Source organism: Poeciliopsis prolifica, unplaced genomic scaffold (genome assembly GCF_027474105.1).
Source record: "Poeciliopsis prolifica strain line A6 unplaced genomic scaffold, Auburn_PproV2 SCAFFOLD013, whole genome shotgun sequence".
Classification (NCBI taxonomy): domain Eukaryota; kingdom Metazoa; phylum Chordata; class Actinopteri; order Cyprinodontiformes; family Poeciliidae; genus Poeciliopsis; species Poeciliopsis prolifica.
The window spans coordinates 8,667,534-8,686,959 of NW_026562388.1; the positions used below are offsets into that span (position 1 = coordinate 8,667,534).

Genomic DNA, 19,426 nt, shown 5'->3' on the forward strand with positions numbered 1-19,426 from the left:
CCAGCTCCTGAAAGTGGGCTCTACTGTCAGAAACCACATGAAGACTAACATACATAGTTCAAACTCCAGTTGTTTACCGAATATGCATGGTTAGATTTGCTTTAATTAAGAACAAGGTGATTTTACTGGTTGTTTTATTTCATCAGGTAAGTACTGAAATATACAAAACACAGACACCTGCCAATCCAGTGGCAACAAAAAAAAAAAAAAATGGAAAAAATGACCAAGAGAAACTGGAACATTCTCCCAAACCACTCAAACAGAGCACAAAGTACAAAACCAGGCTATAAATTCCTGAATTTAGCTCTGATTACACCCAGTTTTATTTCTATACTGTGGATTTTTTAAATTTTGCGAAACACATTGTAGAAATGCTCCAGAGAGGATAATAAATGAGGCCTCTGGAAACTTTATTCAGATATCTACAGATGTCTGCTGAGCAGCAAAAAGTCTTTTCCAGATTTTGCAAAAAAAACAAAAAAGTTCAAAAGGGAGAGAAAGAGGATGCAGAAACATGGGAGCTTGTCTTAAACTCATCTTTGCGGTTTCCGGTTCGCACAAAGAAATTCACAATGTTGAATAAATAAAACAGTTTGGAACGACATTTGTAACCAATTTTGAGACCTTTTTTTTCTGCAAGGGAAGGTTGATCACGCTTTCACACTATTAGCTGCCACTGTCAGACCTGAAAACACTGATAATACCTGCAGCTAACTCCATGTGAGCTGCAAAGACTTTCCGCTGATTGCTTCGACACTTTGCACACACTGGAAATGTAAAAAAGAAACAAAAGCAAGCTTTGCTTTCTCTAGCAGCGAATAGTGTTTCTATTCAGTTGCTATTCTTCATAGTTGAATAGTGCAATAACCTACAACAATTTGTAAAATACATGACAGAACAAACGTATGCAGGTCATGGTTCCAGTTCATGCCGAAGGACAAACAGCTCTGGAGAGAGCTCATTCTCAGACTATTACTCCCTTGTGAAAGGTGCCTTTTACTCCTGATGTAAGACTGCTTTTGGTCATCTCCTCTCTTACATCAAAAAGCTGTCCATAATGAAGATTTGTTAGCCCTATTACATATCAGGCTGAATTTTGGGCTTGAGTTTGTCTTGAAGAAAGCAACCAAAATCAGACAAATCCAGGGAATGTTTAACAAATTTTACAACAAGGAAAAGAGGACAGTCCTCTTTGCTGACAGTTGTTTAATGCGCTTTTGTGTCACGCATCTTCGCCTCCTCATCATGCTACAAAGTAACTTGGGTTTTTCCCAATCTAAAAGCTCCTGATGTGAACCCATCCACTGGGTCAACTTTGCTCTGTTTCCACAACAAACAGTTCTGGAGGGAAAACCTGCCACTCCAAAAGCTTTTTCTTTGCTTCCAAAAAGTCTTTCCTTCATGTGGATACAAAATGCAGTAAAGCTCATTCACCACTAGGGGTCCTCATCCATGTCATCCAGGTTGGGAGCCATGATGAAGTGCTTGGGGTACGGGAGGTTGTGCTCGTCTGCGTACTCCTCCCACCGCGCGTCGTCACTCTCGTGGGTGATGTAGCGCTCACCTCGCCGCGTTTCAAAGTCCCTGAGGTCCAGCCATGTTTGGTAATCCTGGAAAACACGCTCAGATTTAAAGCTCTGTTGATGTAATATAACCCATCAGTCTGGCAACTTCGTGACATGGTTGTTTAGATGAAAGAAAAAAAGGAAATTGTGTCACCTGTAACCAGGGATGGCTCAGACACTTGTCCACGCTGTACCTCTTCCTCATTTTGACTTGGAGAAGATTGTTGATCAGGTCTGTGGCTGTGGCACAAACACATTGATCAGACATATTGCAAACAAATTCACACCTGAACATTTTCACAGTGCAACCACAAACAGAAGTATATTTTATTCGGATTGCATGTTCAGTGAAAACAAAAGGATACTTGGGAATCAAAATTCCAATTGAAAACAACATTTCTTGAATTAATTTAAAAAACATCTGGTACATCTGCATTCAAGAAATATCTAATGAGTAAATAGACTTAATTTGTTATAGGTTGAGATGGAAGAAACCAAGTGATGTCCAGGGCTCTTAAAATATTTAAATTTAAAAATCTCATACTTTTTATGACTCAATCTGATTTTCCAGCATTTTTTATGACTCAATGGGCATTTGAGTCAAAAACAATTGCCTTTCCTGGTCTTATTGTTCATTTTAATTGTTCATTACTTTAATTTTCATAAAATATAGACTTTTACCTTTAAGATATGTTAAGAAAAAAGGTTACATCATCAATTTTTAATCTTCTATACTTTTTAGTATGAATCCTTTACCTTCATTTGCACAATTATGCAGTGCCTTGTGCTAAATGTCATCAAAACACTTTTAAGCTTGTGGTTGTGGTGCGGTAGATGTGGAATAAAAAAACAAATCAAAGCGTAATAAATAATTTTTATAGCCACTGCACATACATTGGAATCATACAGTATTTGATGCTAAACAAGCCTTTTCACACATAGTTTATAGAAGTTTTGTGACCTTTAAAGGGAGATGTATAGATAAAAGTAAGAACTTGACATTAACATCATCTTGAATTGTGAACTGTACGTGGGAGGAGTTACAGCTTGGACAGTTGAGAAGAAATGAAAGTGATTCATCTCAATCACAGACACTGAAAGTTGAGCTTTAAAAAGTTGAGCTGACCCAGACATGTAGGTGGGGAGGGATAGTTCATCTGAATTTCAGTTTGACGCTAGAATACAGGCGCAACTAGGCTGGCAGCTATTTACAGAGGTGAAGACCAGAATAAATTAAGCTTTGGTAAATTCCAACAAGAAGGGAGAGAGCGAAAGAACAAGAATGCTCTTTGTCTTCCTACCCTCAGCAGAGATGTCCTTCCAGGGTGTCGGGGGGTACATGAAGGCGGCGTTCTGGATCTGATCGTTAATGTCTTCGTCCTCGTTAAAAGGGAAGGTCCCGCTTAAGCTGACGTAGATGATGACTCCCACTGACCACATGTCTAAGGATCTGTTGTAGCCTTTGCTCCGCAGCACCTCTGGAGCCAGGTAAGCCGGGGTGCCAACGACTGACCGCCGGAACGACTTCTCACCAATGATGCGTGCAAAGCCGAAATCACACAACTTTACCTGAAAAACAACATCCACTGTCAGCACACATATGCTGACACATTTCTATCTAATTTGTGTGTCTTTTAGACTTTACGGTGACATGTACTCTAAATACTTTCTCAGGGTCTTTTGGAAAAATGAAACGGCTCATTTTATCACAGATTCTCTACTGTGCATAACAGGAGGCAATAAGCACTTTTCAAAATATTCAGCCTTTCTGAACGTGTTTTAAGAGTTTTTTAGGGGAAGGGGGGAGTTTTGGATGCACTTTTTTTGTGTGTTTTCAGCACAACCCATGTAGCAGTACATACTATTCTTGTATAGGCGCTAACGTACGCATCAGCCATCAACTTAAATGCTTCTTTTCTCAGAAAATAGCTATTTGGAAGTGTTCTTGTACTTGTTAAAAATCTCTTATCTATAAACATTATTTTTGGTACATTCACAGTTTCATCTAAAGCAATGGGAACAAATTGTCTTTGTGATGAACTCTTTCCAGCTTTGTGCCTGAGAATCCAATTTAAAAATTGATCATTTAATCCCTAAAAGACTTAGAGATCACATTTAAAAAACCACAAACCAAAAAAAAACAACAACAAAAAAAAATTCCTCTTCTGAAATTCAGTGAAAAGAGGGAAAAAAAACTGTTTTTTTCTTTTGAAGTAACGCAAACATGCCACCATAAACCCAAAAAGAATAAAAAATGCAAAATATATCTATTGTGGTTACCTGTGGAAAAGGCTCTGCGGAGGCCAGTAGTACATTTTCAGGCTTCAAGTCACAGTGAACAATGTTTTTGAAGTGCAGATGCCTCAAGGCCACCAGGATCTGTTGAAAGCACAAGTTCAGTTAGCACACACATACTCAACATAAACGTAAGTTACCAACCATGCAAACTACAATTTTATAGTTTAAATACTGATAAAACTGACTGTATTTTTGTGGAATAAAATTGAAGTCATAGGCACACAGATGCCCTTAAATATTTCCACATTGCACAGCTAATCTATATTCACCAGATCCTTGCATAAGCTCACGCCGCACAAATTCCAGACTGTGGATCTGTACCAAAACCACAATCCACTCGGTCCCTCAATCCCGACCCAGGCTTGAACAAAAGTCCTTCTGGCCACATCTGAGCCAGGCCCCGCTGCAGCTAATGGGGCCGTGGTTAATGGCCCTTGCTGCTGTTTGGGACCCAAAATCTAAGCAAACCCAGGGGCCCGCAGCTCCTCTAATTAGGCCACAAAGCCACTAGCACACTGCAGGCTGTAATCGGCAGCCAGGCAGGAGACGGCGATGCCGTGTGGACTGGTGCCATATAAACATATTCCCCCCCAATCAAGCCACCACAGCAAGAATAAGCAGCAGCAGAGGGTCATCACACCCAGACACAGGGGAGAAAGTTCAAGAGGACATGAAGAAAATTGATATAAAAACATGCAAACGCATGTTATAAGAATTGAAACTTATATAATATGAAACATGACATTAAATTTTCCTGAAACCTTTTGATTTTGTAACAATAAAAAACACAAACAGCATTTTATCTCTGATTTTCTGTGAGAGCGAACAAAGTTGAGCAGAATTATAAAAGAAAAATCTTACACAAAAATCTGAAAACTGTGATATGCATGTGTACTCAGGCCCACTGAATCAATATTTTCTGGAATTATCTTCTATTACAGCTTCAGGTCATTTAGGGTAAATATCACAGTTTGCACAACTAAAGACTGAAATATTTGTCAGTTTGTTTTGGCAAAATAATTCAAGCTCAGGAAAATTGGACAGACAATATAAGCAATCACTAAATACATGCCATCATGTTTCATGGATGGGTGCTGTATTCAGGGTGATGTGCAGTGTTAATTTTCCTCCACATACATTTGCTTTCAGGCAAAAAGGTTCAAATCTGGTGGCCCTGTTGGCCAAAAAGTTGAATCTAAGTCTCATCTGATTTGAGCGTTTTTATCTACATCTACTATGTCTCCTTCATGGTTTGGGGCAAACTTCAGGCTTTACTTCTTATGGTTTTCTCCCATTAAACTATTGCTTCTTCAAAGAAGAAATAGGTTCAATAAATCATCCTTTATGGATTTATTTATCCCAAAGGAAAGTTAAATACTGTTGTATCTCATCTTCCAAATAACATCAACAAGTTATTGTGGATGATGATGCTGTGGGAAGGAAGGTATTCTGTAACAGCCAGACTCGCAACAAATTTAAACAGGCCTCTGACTGAAGAATGTTGCTGTATGACATTCTCATGACTGCATTGACATGCCAACAGCACAGAGAACATTTCATAAGAACATGTGCTGGTTGACACCATTAGCTGTTGGCAAGCACTACTAATCCACCTCATTTGCTTTTGCTAATCTGCTTTAAATCTCTTAAAAAAAATTGCTGCCACAGTTACTGTCCGAAAAAAACAGTAGAAATACCAGCGCAAAGTGAGATGAATACAAATGTCCACCAAACATTTATATTTGTGTTTGTTAACAAAAATTAAATCCATGTGCCTATTTTTGTTCACTTCTCAAATATGTTTTACTTGTCTTGTCTATAACATAAAATCCTAATAAAAATTAAGGTTCGTATTTGCAACATACAAAAAAGATTAGGGTACATGCTTTAAATATAGTCAACATTTAGCTGCTCCTGTAAGCAGATTATTGCAAATTATTAGCTAATAGATACATAAACAAAACCAAGACGGTGAAACTATTAGTGAGACAGTGAGGAAAACAGGAAGTTAAGAGAGATCGCCGTTTAAGCAGCACAAACCTGTGTGACGAGGAATTTGGTGATTCGTTCTGGTAGTTTGCTCTTCTCACTGGAGAGGATCATCTCCAACATGTCTCCGTGCAGCTTCTCCATGACAACAAACACTCGCTCTGGGGTCTCAAACATGCACTCCAGGTTAACGATACCTGGATGATGCAGATTCTAAAGAAAAAGAGAAAAAAATTAAGCTAAAAAACCTTGTACTAAAGGTCCCTAACATAACCCTTAGGGCAAATCCCTGCACAAATGGTCCACATTAATGGCTTATTTTATTATTGATTCAATCATTTATTACCTGTAAAATGGCCACCTCATTTCTTAACTGGCTCTCCTGCTTGGTAGGAAATCTCATCTTGTCTATGACCTTGATGGCTACGTCTCTGCCACTCTTTCTGTGCTTCCCTGAAACACACAATGCAATTTATTGCCATGTTAATTTAGGCCACACCAAATATTATATGGGGTTTTTAAGACAAAAATAACATACCTCCATACACGATGCCAAACTGGCCAGATCCCAGCACCTCGTCAGAGAATATTTGATATATTGAGGCAATATCCTGCACAGATATCACTTCCAGTTACTAAATGGCTGCATTTTACATGTGGAAAAGTCAGCTCTCAGTACTGAAACTGGAATCACCAACAATTACATCATCTATGGTTTGGCAACATTGTTGCTTTTCCCAAATGTTTCTGTCCATTGCCAAATATTTAACTTTCACTCAGTGCAGAAGTGGAACTGAATCGGAAACCCCATGACCCAAAAGGATGAGGAAAAAAAAGGAAAAGAAACCTTCCTCATTTATGTAGAGAAGAAAAAGGCTTCCACTAAATATTTTAATAAAAGCAGCAGTTAGATACAATTTCTGCTTTAACCACAACAGCTATTTTAATAGCACACATATGCATGATTTTGCAAGCTGTGCTGGGAAATTGTGCAATTGCTTCTGGTAGAAAAGAAATTAAAGAAACTGTACTTACCACATTCTCCTGGATTTGGCAGTTGGACACAGATATGCTGATGGACAGCTCTTCTGAAAGAGGGAAACACATTATTTTTTTCCACTTAGGGGCACTAAACACAAAATTTTCTTCTTGCATTAAGCAAGAAGTGAATCATTAAATATTTCAAGTTTGTGATGCATTCCTCACAATTTAGTTTTCCCCCCGTTTTCTCCTCCTGTGAGCATCCTTCTATCTTATCACAGCTGCATGCAGTGAGGCCCACATGATGAAGCATTTTATTACACAAGAAATTGGCAAAATAAATCAATCTGATCAGATGAGTGTGACTGAATGCCTCAAGAATGCAATGCATTTCAAATTAAGAATTAGGACTGCAAGACTAAACAGAAGTCTGGAAAAAACCCAGTAGGAAACTAAGGCAACAATTTATTTTCATTCGATGAAACAAACACAAAAAGCCACATTATTTAAAAAAAAAAAAGTTTTTACAAGTTAATCAACTTATTCTTAATAAAAGCTCTCAATTTATATTTTGGAAATCAATTCAGTTCTACTGAGGTGTACCTCCAAGTTCAGTAAAAGGGTAAAACATTTTACAAATTAGTCATGGGGTTCAGAATGTTGATGAAAGCATTTGATTGTCTGCTGGTTTAACACCATTTGGGTCATCTCATATTGGTTTAAAGCGGTATAAAAAGATCTCTGGCTAAATATCCCATGTGCCAATTAGTCAGGAGTTAAGGTGGGTAATGAATTGGTGTATAGTAACTCTGAAATATAGACATCATGATTTGTACCAGAAACCAGAAATAATCCACTATGAAAAACAAAGGTCCAAAATGACAAAGGGTCCAATAAATAAAAACAAAACAAACAAAAAAAAAAAACATGCATCCTAATGTCAGGCAAAACAAAATCTTATACATTTTTATGTTCTTTAGTCTACACAAATAAAAAAATAAATTTGCATCTACTTGTAAATATTGTAATATTTTATTTATTTATTTATTTTTTTAAAGGTACCACATATCTTGAACAGATTTTTAAAAATCCAATATAAAAGTTGATCGGAATGAAACATGTTTTCACATAGTTTTGTTGGCTGTAGCCACCTTCATACCTTGTGTTGACAAGAATGACATGTAGGGCTGAGGTTCATGACAAGATGCAAACCTGACTGGAAATTTTTGCTAGTTTAGTTTTATTTATCAACAAATACTTAATTTCCCATTAATTTAACTACCTTTATATATGTATAAACTCTGAAAATGAGATTGAATATCTAAATGAGATATTTGTATAAATAAAGGAAAAGGGAAAATAAATAAAACTACAGCCTCTCTGGGACACCAATAGTTTTAATTCAATTAAAAACTCAATCATGTGACTCTACTAGTCATTGTTTGGCTTTTATCTCCAAACAATGACTTCACAGTCCTGCTTCCTCTTGAATACCAAATACACACAGCAGGGCATTCCCTCACCCTTAAATGTGAATATGAATAGATTTCATTTTGGTAAACCTCAAAGTTTCAACACACATTATGTGAGGAACACACGTAATTTGACATGGACACCCCCAATAATTTGGCCCCAACAAAATCCTGCAAGCTGCTGAAACTGAAAACTCTAAAACGGGCAGTGAGGCAAGGATCAGCATGCAAATAAAAGAGGTTGAATAGATTCTCCTTACTGTGATCTCTTCCCTGACCAGCTGCACTGGCCACACTCGGCTGGGGCGTGACGGGCATCAGGGCCTGTCTGATGGCCTTCTCCCAGCCCTGGGCCACTTCCACACCCACTCCAGAAGCAGCCAGTGCAGGGCTGTGATAGTGGCTGCTGTTGTTCTCCCCCACATAGTAGACCATGGTGGCTGTGATGATCTCAAAGCAGTGCGGGTTGCTGCCCTGTGCCAGATTACTGTAGTCTCTGAATGGTTCCACCTGGAGAATCTCAGACAGAGGGATCTCCTGCAGGAAAAGTTTGAAAGTAGATGAAACATACTTTTATGTTCTTTATAAGCACGAATCACAATCGATTTAAAAATGTACTTAATTACGGGAAAATTAAAGCATTAATAAAGATAAGACACTTTGGGGAAAAAAACAGCCAATTATAATCCATCAGTCTTATTCTTCCTTTCCAAATAAATCACATGACTATATTTTAAGATGAGTATAACAAAAACAATGAAAACTGATAAAGCTGAAAAACAATAGAGTTAGACAAACTCACACACTCCACAAGTCTTCACACAGTTTTGGTCCAAGCTCAAAACCTCTACTTTCCTCTTCTCTCTCTCTCTTATGAGCATGAGCACAAACTGAAAGGACAGTTTCGGCGCAACTAAAAGTTCCCCCTTCCCCTTTAAACTCACTGTCGAATCAAAGAAAACGAGGGAGGGCCGAATGCGGAGAAAAACACAGAATTTCCAGCCAATGAGGGATCACAGCGACGCACGCTGTCCCCTCCGCATGGCTCACCACAGAGTATCAGATGAAGTGCTTGTGGTTAGCGGGGACCGGGTCACGTGAGCAGCCCCTGCGGCAGTTTGAGTGCTCTGGTTCCCTGATTACAAGGTAGGGACCGGCCAGAGGGGGCCCCATTCGAGCATGAGCTGCCGGCGCTACCGCGAGCCACTGAGATGAAGGACGAGGCAACTACCGTTGTCCCTCACCACAACTGGGGTCGAAGTGTGAGTGGAGAGGGGAGCAGTGTTTCAGAGTGACAGCACTAAGACAGAGAAAAGCCCCCTCACCCCCAAAAGAGTTTCTTCAGAGGAAGCCACAAGTACAGGGGTCTCATCTTCAAACACGGAACCGTTATGGCTTCCAAATGGTGAAAATGGCTGCCATGCCACCACACGACCACCACTAATCAGATCGGAGGCATAAAGGAAAGCAGAGAGAGGAGGATGTTGGCCACACACTGATGAGCAACAGGCAAGAGAAACTTAAAAAAAGAAAATAAAACGAAGTTGTTTTTTTTTCTGATTACTGATCAGAATGACATTTTGCACTGAAAATGCATGAATTTATCTTACATCATATAAAACAGCATAATAAGGAAATGTAAAAGATTACATACAAGACTGAAGGACACTAGAGATAACCTAATAAGTGTTTAGAGAGTATTCAACAGAATTAATAAATCTAACCATCATTTCAAGGAGGGTTACATTGTAAAGTTTAAGAGGGAATAGGAAGATAAATGTAATTCTGTTTTATAAAGCATGTAGTAACTCAAAATATTACGTAAATTAATGAATGTGGAAGTGAAGATGTTAGCTTCATATAAGTTACATGAGCAATATTTCATAGGGGTGCAAGTGAGCACTTATTGACAAGCAAAGTGAAAAAAACATCAACTGATGCAAAACTAATGAAAAAATAAACATATTTACAATTTGCCCTTTCAATGTGGTGTATCTACAATATATTTGTGTGTGATTTAATTGGAAAATCATGTTGAAAAATTAAATTTTAGAACATTTAATTGTTAAAATTTCAGCCTAGACAATTGCCATTGCCATTCAAACGGATTCTAATTATTTTAAACTGAAATAAAGCATTTGTATGGCTTTTTGTGGTAGATTAAAAATAAAGCTATGGACCCATGTTTTTTACGCAGAAAACAAATAGGAAGTCTTAACAGATTGATTTGAATTTGAAACAGATTCTAGGCCTATGTCATTGCTTCCACAAAAAATGGCTTTCACATTTATGTTGTAGCTCTATTTCAAAGTATATAGAATTAAATTCCATTTGTTCAAACTTTTTAGTTTTCTATTTTTACAGTACATTATGACAGTATAGAAACATTTTTGTCTTCCAAATAGTGAAAAGTTTTTTTTATAAGTAGAAAAAAAAAAAAGAAATCACATTAATGCCAGCATTCAGAGCATTTGGATGAAGCTCAAAATTTAGCTGTTTTTACTAATCATCCCTGAAGATGTTTCTGCCACGTCAGTAAAGTCCATCTGTGCTATATTCAGTTGACTAGATATGATTTGGAAAGATTGAACTCTTTGGTGTAAATATCAGGTGTCATTTCTGGAGTTAAACCAGGCATGAGTCATCACCAGACCAATAGTATCCCTACACTAAGGCATGGTGGTGGCAGCGTCATGCTATGGTGATATGTAACAGAAAAAACTGCCAGATTACACAACATGGAAATGGAGATTAGGGAAATATGAATACAGTGATGTATGGAGACATCCTGGAGGAAAGCCTGCTCCAGAGACTCTTGACTTCAGTCTGGGGCGACATGTTATTTTTCAGCAGAATGACAACCCAAAGCATTTGGTCAAGATCTCACAGGCATGGCCAAAGCAGAGCCCAGACTTGGGTCTTATTGAACATCTTTGGAGAAATCTGAAAATGTTTGCACAGATGTCTCCATCCCATCGCCGAGAAGTGAGGTAGGCTTGTGGCATCATATTCAAAAATGATAATGTTTTGAATTTTGCAAATTTAATACAACTTGTAATAAGGCAGTAACATAACAAAATGTGGAAAAAGTGAAGTGTTGTGAATACTTTATTGATGCAACGTTTATCACAGTCATTGGTGATGTAGATAGTAAAACACAATTTTGCTTGCAAATGACTCAAATATTTTTTGTTCTGAGAATAAACTACAATAGACTGCAACATCAATAGATATTGCAGTCTATTGAACACTGCTATCAATATAGCAATATTGATAGTTCACAGCTGTAGAAATAATTTTAGACAACATAAAAATTATATTGTTAATGCTTCAATATTTGAGTTTCAGTATAGAGGTTTATGTACATGAAATAGTCATGTTGATTTTATATGAAATTGTGGATGAAATATTGATAAATGTATAGTGAAATAAAATGAGTAGAAAAATGAGTAGAATAAAACTAGACTGAACTGAACAATCTGCTGATGTAGAACAAAGACTAACGTTTGTAAGGAGAAAAAAAAAGAGATTTGCTGCAACCCTTCAATTTGCCTGCTGAGGATTTCAAATGTAGTTGGATGCCAAGTTGATAATAAAGAACCACATAAAGTCGGCAGTAAACACACCCTGAGGAGTCTGTCCCCGCTGAGGTTTCCTCTCTGGGGCTTTAGTGGCAGAAGATGAAGGGTGTGACAGAATAATGAGGAAAGAAGGGAGGGGGATTTTTTTCTTGTTTTTATTTCTTCATTTTCAAACAGTAAACTAAAAAAGCAAAAAACTGAGCTCTGCATAACAGCAGTGTATGGAACCACCTGTTTGACACACATCCAAACTGGAAACTGTGCACCCTACACGGCATCCTACTGCAACATACCTCTGACCACAACTCAAAGGGGCGTCTGTGTCTCAGAAGCACACATCTCTTAGCAAACACAAAGACACATGGGGAAGTCTTTACCGTCTAGGCTGCAGTTCCCTTCCCTCAGTGTTTGGTGTGTAATTACTGCATTATTAAGCCCCTGTGGCCGAGTAATGACTAACTACTGCGCTTGCCACTGAGAGGGAAGTGTCACACAATCTCTGCACATCAAATTACAGTCACTCACTCAAAGTCAGCACTCTCTTTAAAGTCAGTTTGGAAATGCAAAATGGGGAAATCGCAAAGTCTGCAAGTCCAAATCCTCTAAAGTTTCAAATGTCCTAAAAACTCCTACCTACTAAGTGAGAAACAACAGCTAACAAATGACAACTCTTGTATATGTCACCCTTAAACAGGCAAGGAACAGAAGTTGTTGTCAGGGGAAATTTCAGTGGGCTGCACAGAACCTACACCTTTTAAACAGTTGCAACACGAATGCTTCTAAAGCTGAGTCACACCACTCCCACTGGCTATGATTTACATACCTCACTACTATGAATATGATAATATGGTGTGTCATATTTAAATTGTGCTTTATTTCAAGCCAGAAGGTCTTTATACATGTAGTTCACTTCACTGAATCAAGCAGAAATATTTTCGGAAAAGTCAATTTTGCCGGTTGTTTTAAGTGGAGAACAAGTTGTGTGTTTTTCCAGGAAGAAGACATGCGTTGGAGCTTACTTTATAAAACTTAGCTCCGGTGTCATTCTGGAAAAGACTCAAACTCTTGCTGTCCAGTCTCCAGTAATGTCTCTTCCGCTGTAAAAGAAGAGTAGAAAAACAAGGTACTGAAGACACACTTCTTAAAAATATTACACATATTTTAAAAATTTACCTCTGAAATCAGAAGTAACTTAAGCAGTTTTGAAAACTTTTATGCAGCATGGAGGTGATAACAGATGGAGCTGGCTACTCTGTTTCAGTGATGTTAATCTTACCAGGTTGTCCCTGCTTGTATAATGAACCATCCAGCCCTCCTTCACCACAGTGGAGCTCCGTCTCTTGGTGTGCTTGATGGACTGGACCACCCGCATGAGTGGGATGTTGCTGCTGGTTGAAGGACTACACAAACAAAATCATAATTCTTATAAACCTCAAGTTTATTTAAATACTTTCTTTAAGTATACACATTTTAAAATTGTCATAAAAGCAATGCTTCATCAAAGCTTTCTCACACTTAAATTACGAGACTGTTCGACATGTTACACAAACAAACTTAAGTATATTTTTCTTTTATTCAGCAACAGATCTACACAAAGTAGACCATAACTGTCACATACGGATATGTGACTTTCAAATATTTGCACAAAAAAGAAGTCTGAAGAATTGTATTTAGCACACCTTTTCTGTGATAACCCAAAACGGGCATCATTCACAAGCCACCTAATTAATAAATAGAGTCCATCTGTGTCTAATTTAATTTTAGAATAAATCCAGCTGTTCCATGGACGTCTCAGAAGTTTGCTGGAGATAACAAGTATACAAAGAGGATCATTGAGAAAGAGGAACACATTGGACAGATCAGGGTGAAGGTCTGGAGAAGTTTAAGGCCGGGTTTGGTTATAAAAACTAACCATTAATCAGAGAACCAGGCAAGATGCTCGTCTGTTCGCGCAGCAACTATTAGTCACAAAATTAGCATTTATAAAGAGGAAACAGCAGAGCACTGTGCAAAAAGGTGCTCTGGTCATATGAGAGAAAATATAATGACAAACAAAACACTTTATGTGAGAGATAACAAACAACACTGCACACACCATTAAACACATCACAAAACAGACAGTGGCTGCAAGACAACAACCCTAAACATACAACAAAGTGGTTGAAAACAAAGGTACTGTTGTGTTATAATGGCCTAGATAAAGTCCCAACCTGAACACTGCTGAAGATCTGCTGCAAGACTTGAACACACATGTCCTCTGAATCTGTTCATTCAATCTGTCTGAGATCAAGCTATTGGGTCTCTAGATATGCTGTTCAAGAAATACTCCAAAAGACTTAAAGATTCGATTCAAACTCAAATATTGACAGAAGGGAAGAGAACATAACTGAAGACCATGGTTACCAGATTTTTATTTGTATTAAAAAAAACAACACACATAGGTTTTCCACTGTGACATGAAATCCCACCAAAAATTCTGAAGCTTGAAAGGTGAAACGCCACAAAATGTGAAAAAGTTTAAAATGAATGAATACTTTTGAAAAGCATAAAATCTGGAACAGTTAGATAAAGATATAACATTAATTCTCTAGGTCTTTGTCATGTTTTCTTAAACCCATCAAAAATAAAGCATAAGAACTAACCAGAGTGCAGCAATACAACAAAGTAAACACTGCCACCTACAGAGATGTTTATGTCATTAACCTGATGAAAACCATCTGTCAAAGTAGTTGTATTTTTAATCATACCTTATAGTCTTGATGGGCTCTTCATCCTTCTCTCTGTCAGTGAAGGGAGAGTCCATGCTGAACATCCCGTCTGGAGTGGATGGTTCATCTGGGTCGTCCAGACTTCGTCCACCGTCCATATCACTACTGTCCACCTCCATCATATCCATGGTGGTATCAGAATCGGGCCCAGGGCTGGCTGGCTCTAAATATTTAAACCCAGGTTTGTTTTTTTTCATAATTTAATAATACAGAATGGAGTTGTGCAGACTTTCTTCAACAATACGTGCAAAACATCCAGAAAAACAGATTTATTTTAATCACTCATGGCAGAATATGATTGAAGAAATAACCAAGTAGACATTTCTGCATCAATTACTTAACAGTGTATTTTCTGTCTCCCAATTAAGCAAGTCAGAGAAGTAAAAAATTGAAAGCTTAAGGTAATGCTTACCACCATTGAAGTCCACTTCCCCCAAACAGTCTCTTGGTACCTTTGATGCACACCGCTTATGGCAATTAAATCTGCAGTCTGGAGTGCAATAATTATAATGGGGTGTTCACATTTTTTCTGATAATTGTAAGTTCAACATGTTAATACACAATGTTACCTTTGCACTGCATTCCCTGGCGAAAGAGACCCTTGAGTAGCCGTTTGCAGTACTGGCAGATGGTTGGCCGAGTGTAAGTGTGGATGGCGAAGGTGTGCGGCACCTTGACCCGCGTCTTCTCCATCTTATCCATCCAGATAGGCCTGCCGCTCCAGGACAGGATGCGCTTCCCCGCCTCCTGATGCGACCGCTGTTGCTGAGGTTGGATGAACGGAGAAAGAGTCAAACGCTTGGGAGGGGATGGGAGTTAAAACCACTAACAGGAACAAAGTGTGATAACTTCAACTTTTAGTATCTTGCAGGTAATTACTATTACAGCTTGGATGGCAAAACAGTGTGCTGTTTAGAACTCATGTCTATGTTGACTGGATGGTAACAAGAAGACTAAAAGCAACCAGAATTGCATTAGTAGCCTAAATGGACAATTGTCATTCAGTCTTCAGTTATGTTTTCTGACAAGAAAACTGTCAAAACCTGTGAATGAGAGCAGCCTCTTGGGAATTCAGTCTTTATAAAATACATTTTTGTGAGCAAACTTAACAGGAGAGAGTGAAAAAGATGCTTATAAACATACTGATTTGTAAAATATTCTTAAACTTAATTTTAGACAAAACAAAATAAGTGAATGAGAAGTACTGGACTAAGCTATAAACTTAGTCCAGAATGTTTAGAACGGAGGTCTGTAAACTTTACAATCCATTTCTGCTATTTTATCTCTTTCTTTTGGTTTTAAAACATTTAATTTGTTCTTATAATTATATTTAAAAACACAAGAAGTTTATTTATCATTTTTTTTGCCAAAGGTATTTGGAGTCACCATGGCTCTGGAGCTGCATGTGGCAGACCACTAGCTTAGGAGGTAAACTTGTTAAAATGTATTCATATTTACTTGACTGAACTGAATTTAAAGCTAGTTTTGACTAGCCGGGGAACTGACAAAACACTAATAAGTTTAGTGCAGTCTTTTTGACTTCTAAATAAGTCTCTAAAATAAAAGATCTGAAAGAGTATTTGAATGACATTCCAAGCCCACAAAAAGCTTATTAACTTTGCCGTGTTTTACCACATAAGAGCATAAGAGTTCCCATTTTATTTGCATAAATCAAACAGTCTGGAAACTCCTGGCAGAATAGGGAGGGCTACGCATTCCATTTCTTTACCGAAACATTAGTAGTTGCAAAATCCTGGACTTCAATAGACTTTTAATATCATTACCATAATTACATTTCCTTATGACCTTTGACGTGGATGCACAGTAGGAAAGATTCCTCTGTGGATTTAAGTGAAATTTGTTTCATAAGACCTCACTGAGAAGCTTCACACTGACTCAGTGCAGCTAAATTCAATTTTCTGCATCAGTGGGATTCTACAAAGTGGCCCTGAAAAGGGGCCAAATTTGAAGTTTGTAAACATTTACCACAAGTGAAAACTCATCTGGCTTTTCCGTTTCTGTCGAGCTATAAAAAAAAAATAACACCTCACTCTGGGTAACAAAGAAGTAACTACACATAATTTAAAGCTAGTACGATTTCCTTCAATCAGAGCTCACCTCATCAGGAACAACCACCGTATTTTCAGCAGGTAGTGCTCTCGGCACGGATAGAGATGGTCCTGGCAGTGAAACATTGGACAACCGTCTTTTCCTCACACCGGTACAGTTATTAGGGATCTTGAAGGCACAACGCTTGTGATAGTTCAGCCCACATCCTGGAAAAAAGAACAGAAAACAAAACCCCATTTAAAACTTAAAAAAACCTACATGATAAAAAACAAAAGTTTGAAAACTGATGTCAGATAAACTAAACTGAAATGATAAGATAACATTGCAATTATAATTTAATGTGACCAAAATGAAATTAATTAAAATTTGAATAAAGAAATTACAAAACTGTTAACCCAAACTGTGGTGAACTTAACTAAGTTACCATAAAAAAAAGAAAAAAAAAAGAAGATTTTTACAAAATCAAGTCTTAAGAAATTCCTCCAGATTTGCGTGTGTGCTTCCAACCTTCACATTTGAGCCCCTGGCGGACGAGACCCCACAGCATCTCCCCGCAGTAGTCGCAGAAGGTGGGGGCCTTGTAGGAGTGCACATAGAGGGCATGAGGTCGGATCTGGAAGTCCTCAACTGTGGCTTGAGCTGGGAACAAAGAAAAGAATGTAAATGATGTGGTATCAAATAATAAAGTAGAATAAATGGAGATAATGGCAAAGAAAATGGCAGAAAATGGGTAATGAGGACAGATGAAAAGGAATTAAAAACAGGGCAAAGCAAATTAGCATACCGTTATTCATAACTAAAGAAATGCATTGATATGACAGTTTAAGGAATACTAGTTTCAAAAGAAAAAAATAACATATTTCAAGAAAAACAATCTTGGCATTTTACTAGAGGTTTTTCTGGTTAGAAAAGATGTTATTATCTGCACATTTTAGACTAAGAAATAAGTATGGTTAGATTTCAAAGTGTAGAATAATTATGTCTTTTTTTATTCTTTTCTCTCAACTGGAAGCTGAAACCATTCTGCAGGAACTCCATATAAAAATAATGGGAAATAAAAGTCTGTCTTTAACTCTGCCATCATGATGTACTGCCTTCAAAAAACTTCAGGTAATAAGGCTCCATTTCATCTAATGGCTTATATTCTGGTAAAGCAATCTAACTTTTTGTATTTTTTTCCAGCCGAAAGTCAGCATATGCTATTTTCACTTCAAATTAAATTCACCATCAGAGATCTAACAAATGCTTTCCACAGTAATAAGCAAAGGTTTTCACACAGTTTGCCTGAGTTAAATTCAGTTTCCTTATTCCACCTAAGATTATATTCAAATAGCTTTCAGGTGAAGAAGAGTCCTGTGCTGCATTTCGCAAAAACATGAAGGAGAAACTGAACTAAATCTTCAGAAAGTTGGATCAACTTGTGAAGGAAGAGCACAGCATGTCTATAGATTAAGCAGGAAGATGCTCTGCAATTATTGCTGCTATACCATCATTGCTGCAGTAGAGGGCATCGCATCTGCAGCATCAACAAATTATTCTTATCAGTCTATCTGAGAGGATAAAATCTAATCTAGCTTAGTTTCAAATATGTTGCCCTTTTGTCTTTTCTTTTCCCGAATCTTTCATTATTTTAAAAGTAAATACTTTGTTCATTGCTGGGAATGAGCCTTGATTGAATATGGGGGTGGATAATCATACATTTAAAGAGGAGAAGTTCAAAACCCATTTGTCTATGCTTGTCTGACACTTCTGTTTTCTCTCAGTGCTGTTCCCATACAATAAGTTAAGCAGCTACAGCATCTAACAAGAGGCAGGTAATCTTTACACTGAGGTTAAGTAGTGAAAGCTGGTGTGGTGACAAAAGCAATGTCACACTGCGTGTTGTAGTCCCACATCTCTTTCTGGATGAAAAACTCCTTCTGCACATTAGTTTCTATGATGATCTGTGGAACACACTGAAATACAAACTTTGTTTAGTTCTTTGTATTTTAATGTCATAATTCTAAATCATGTTATGAAATATATTCAAAGCACAAAATAAAGAACTCCAGCAGGTCACAACAGGAGAACATAGCAGCATTCACAACAGGGCATTTCTTAACAGTCACCGAGTTGTCCAACACTTCCTGCTAATTAGCAACAAAATCCACAAAAAATAAACATGACTGTTGCTTTTAGGGTATTTCTCACAAGAAATAAATGCAGTGTCTATTTGCTATGAGCCATCCAGTAAAATAAATAAATAAATAAATAAATAAATAAATAAATAAATGTTCCATCTGATGAAAAGAAGTGTGTGGTGTTTATGAATAACAGGACTCATGGTTTAAAAAAAAAAGAATAAAAACGCAAATCAATATAATATACCACTTGTGATAACAGTTAATTGTGCTTTGAGTGTATTTGGGTTGATGACATCAACCAGAATGAAGTTAACCAGCTGGTAATCTGAGGACTTTTGTCAGATTTCAACACTGATATGGAATCAATATTTTATGTGTTTAAGCCAGAGAACAACTTCACTGACCGCACTGGGACTCATTAAAACCCCTCAATATTTTTACAGCCTGCATGTGTTACATTACATACTTCCAGGTCAAATTGCAGACATTTTAAGGTGTTAATAGCTAAAGTACTTTTAAAGCTGTCTTTTTTTTTCACACCTTGCTCCAATCTACAATCTCCAAGTGATGCATAACTGT

At 37.5% G+C, this 19,426-nt stretch overlaps 1 protein-coding gene across 2 annotated transcripts in view; it reads right to left on the bottom strand.

The window, feature by feature from the left end:
* Positions 1–393: 393 nt before the first annotated feature.
* The window catches only part of prkd3 (protein kinase D3), a 44,998-nt gene continuing 25,965 nt past the window's right edge, over positions 394–19,426 (bottom strand). For both annotated transcript variants that reach the window (XM_055038653.1, XM_055038654.1), the window contains exons 5-20: positions 17,232–17,363; positions 16,773–16,930; positions 15,224–15,419; positions 15,067–15,144; positions 14,634–14,817; positions 13,163–13,286; positions 12,906–12,983; positions 8,566–8,842; positions 6,888–6,940; positions 6,391–6,463; positions 6,199–6,305; positions 5,904–6,065; positions 3,846–3,944; positions 2,867–3,134; positions 1,720–1,805; positions 394–1,610 (exon numbers count right to left, since the gene is read on the bottom strand). In XM_055038653.1, coding sequence (XP_054894628.1) covers positions 1,437–1,610; positions 1,720–1,805; positions 2,867–3,134; positions 3,846–3,944; positions 5,904–6,065; positions 6,199–6,305; positions 6,391–6,463; positions 6,888–6,940; positions 8,566–8,842; positions 12,906–12,983; positions 13,163–13,286; positions 14,634–14,817; positions 15,067–15,144; positions 15,224–15,419; positions 16,773–16,930; positions 17,232–17,363 — 2,249 coding nt within the window. In that variant the 3' untranslated portion in view covers positions 394–1,436. The remainder of the gene's footprint in view (positions 1,611–1,719; positions 1,806–2,866; positions 3,135–3,845; positions 3,945–5,903; positions 6,066–6,198; positions 6,306–6,390; positions 6,464–6,887; positions 6,941–8,565; positions 8,843–12,905; positions 12,984–13,162; positions 13,287–14,633; positions 14,818–15,066; positions 15,145–15,223; positions 15,420–16,772; positions 16,931–17,231; positions 17,364–19,426) is intronic.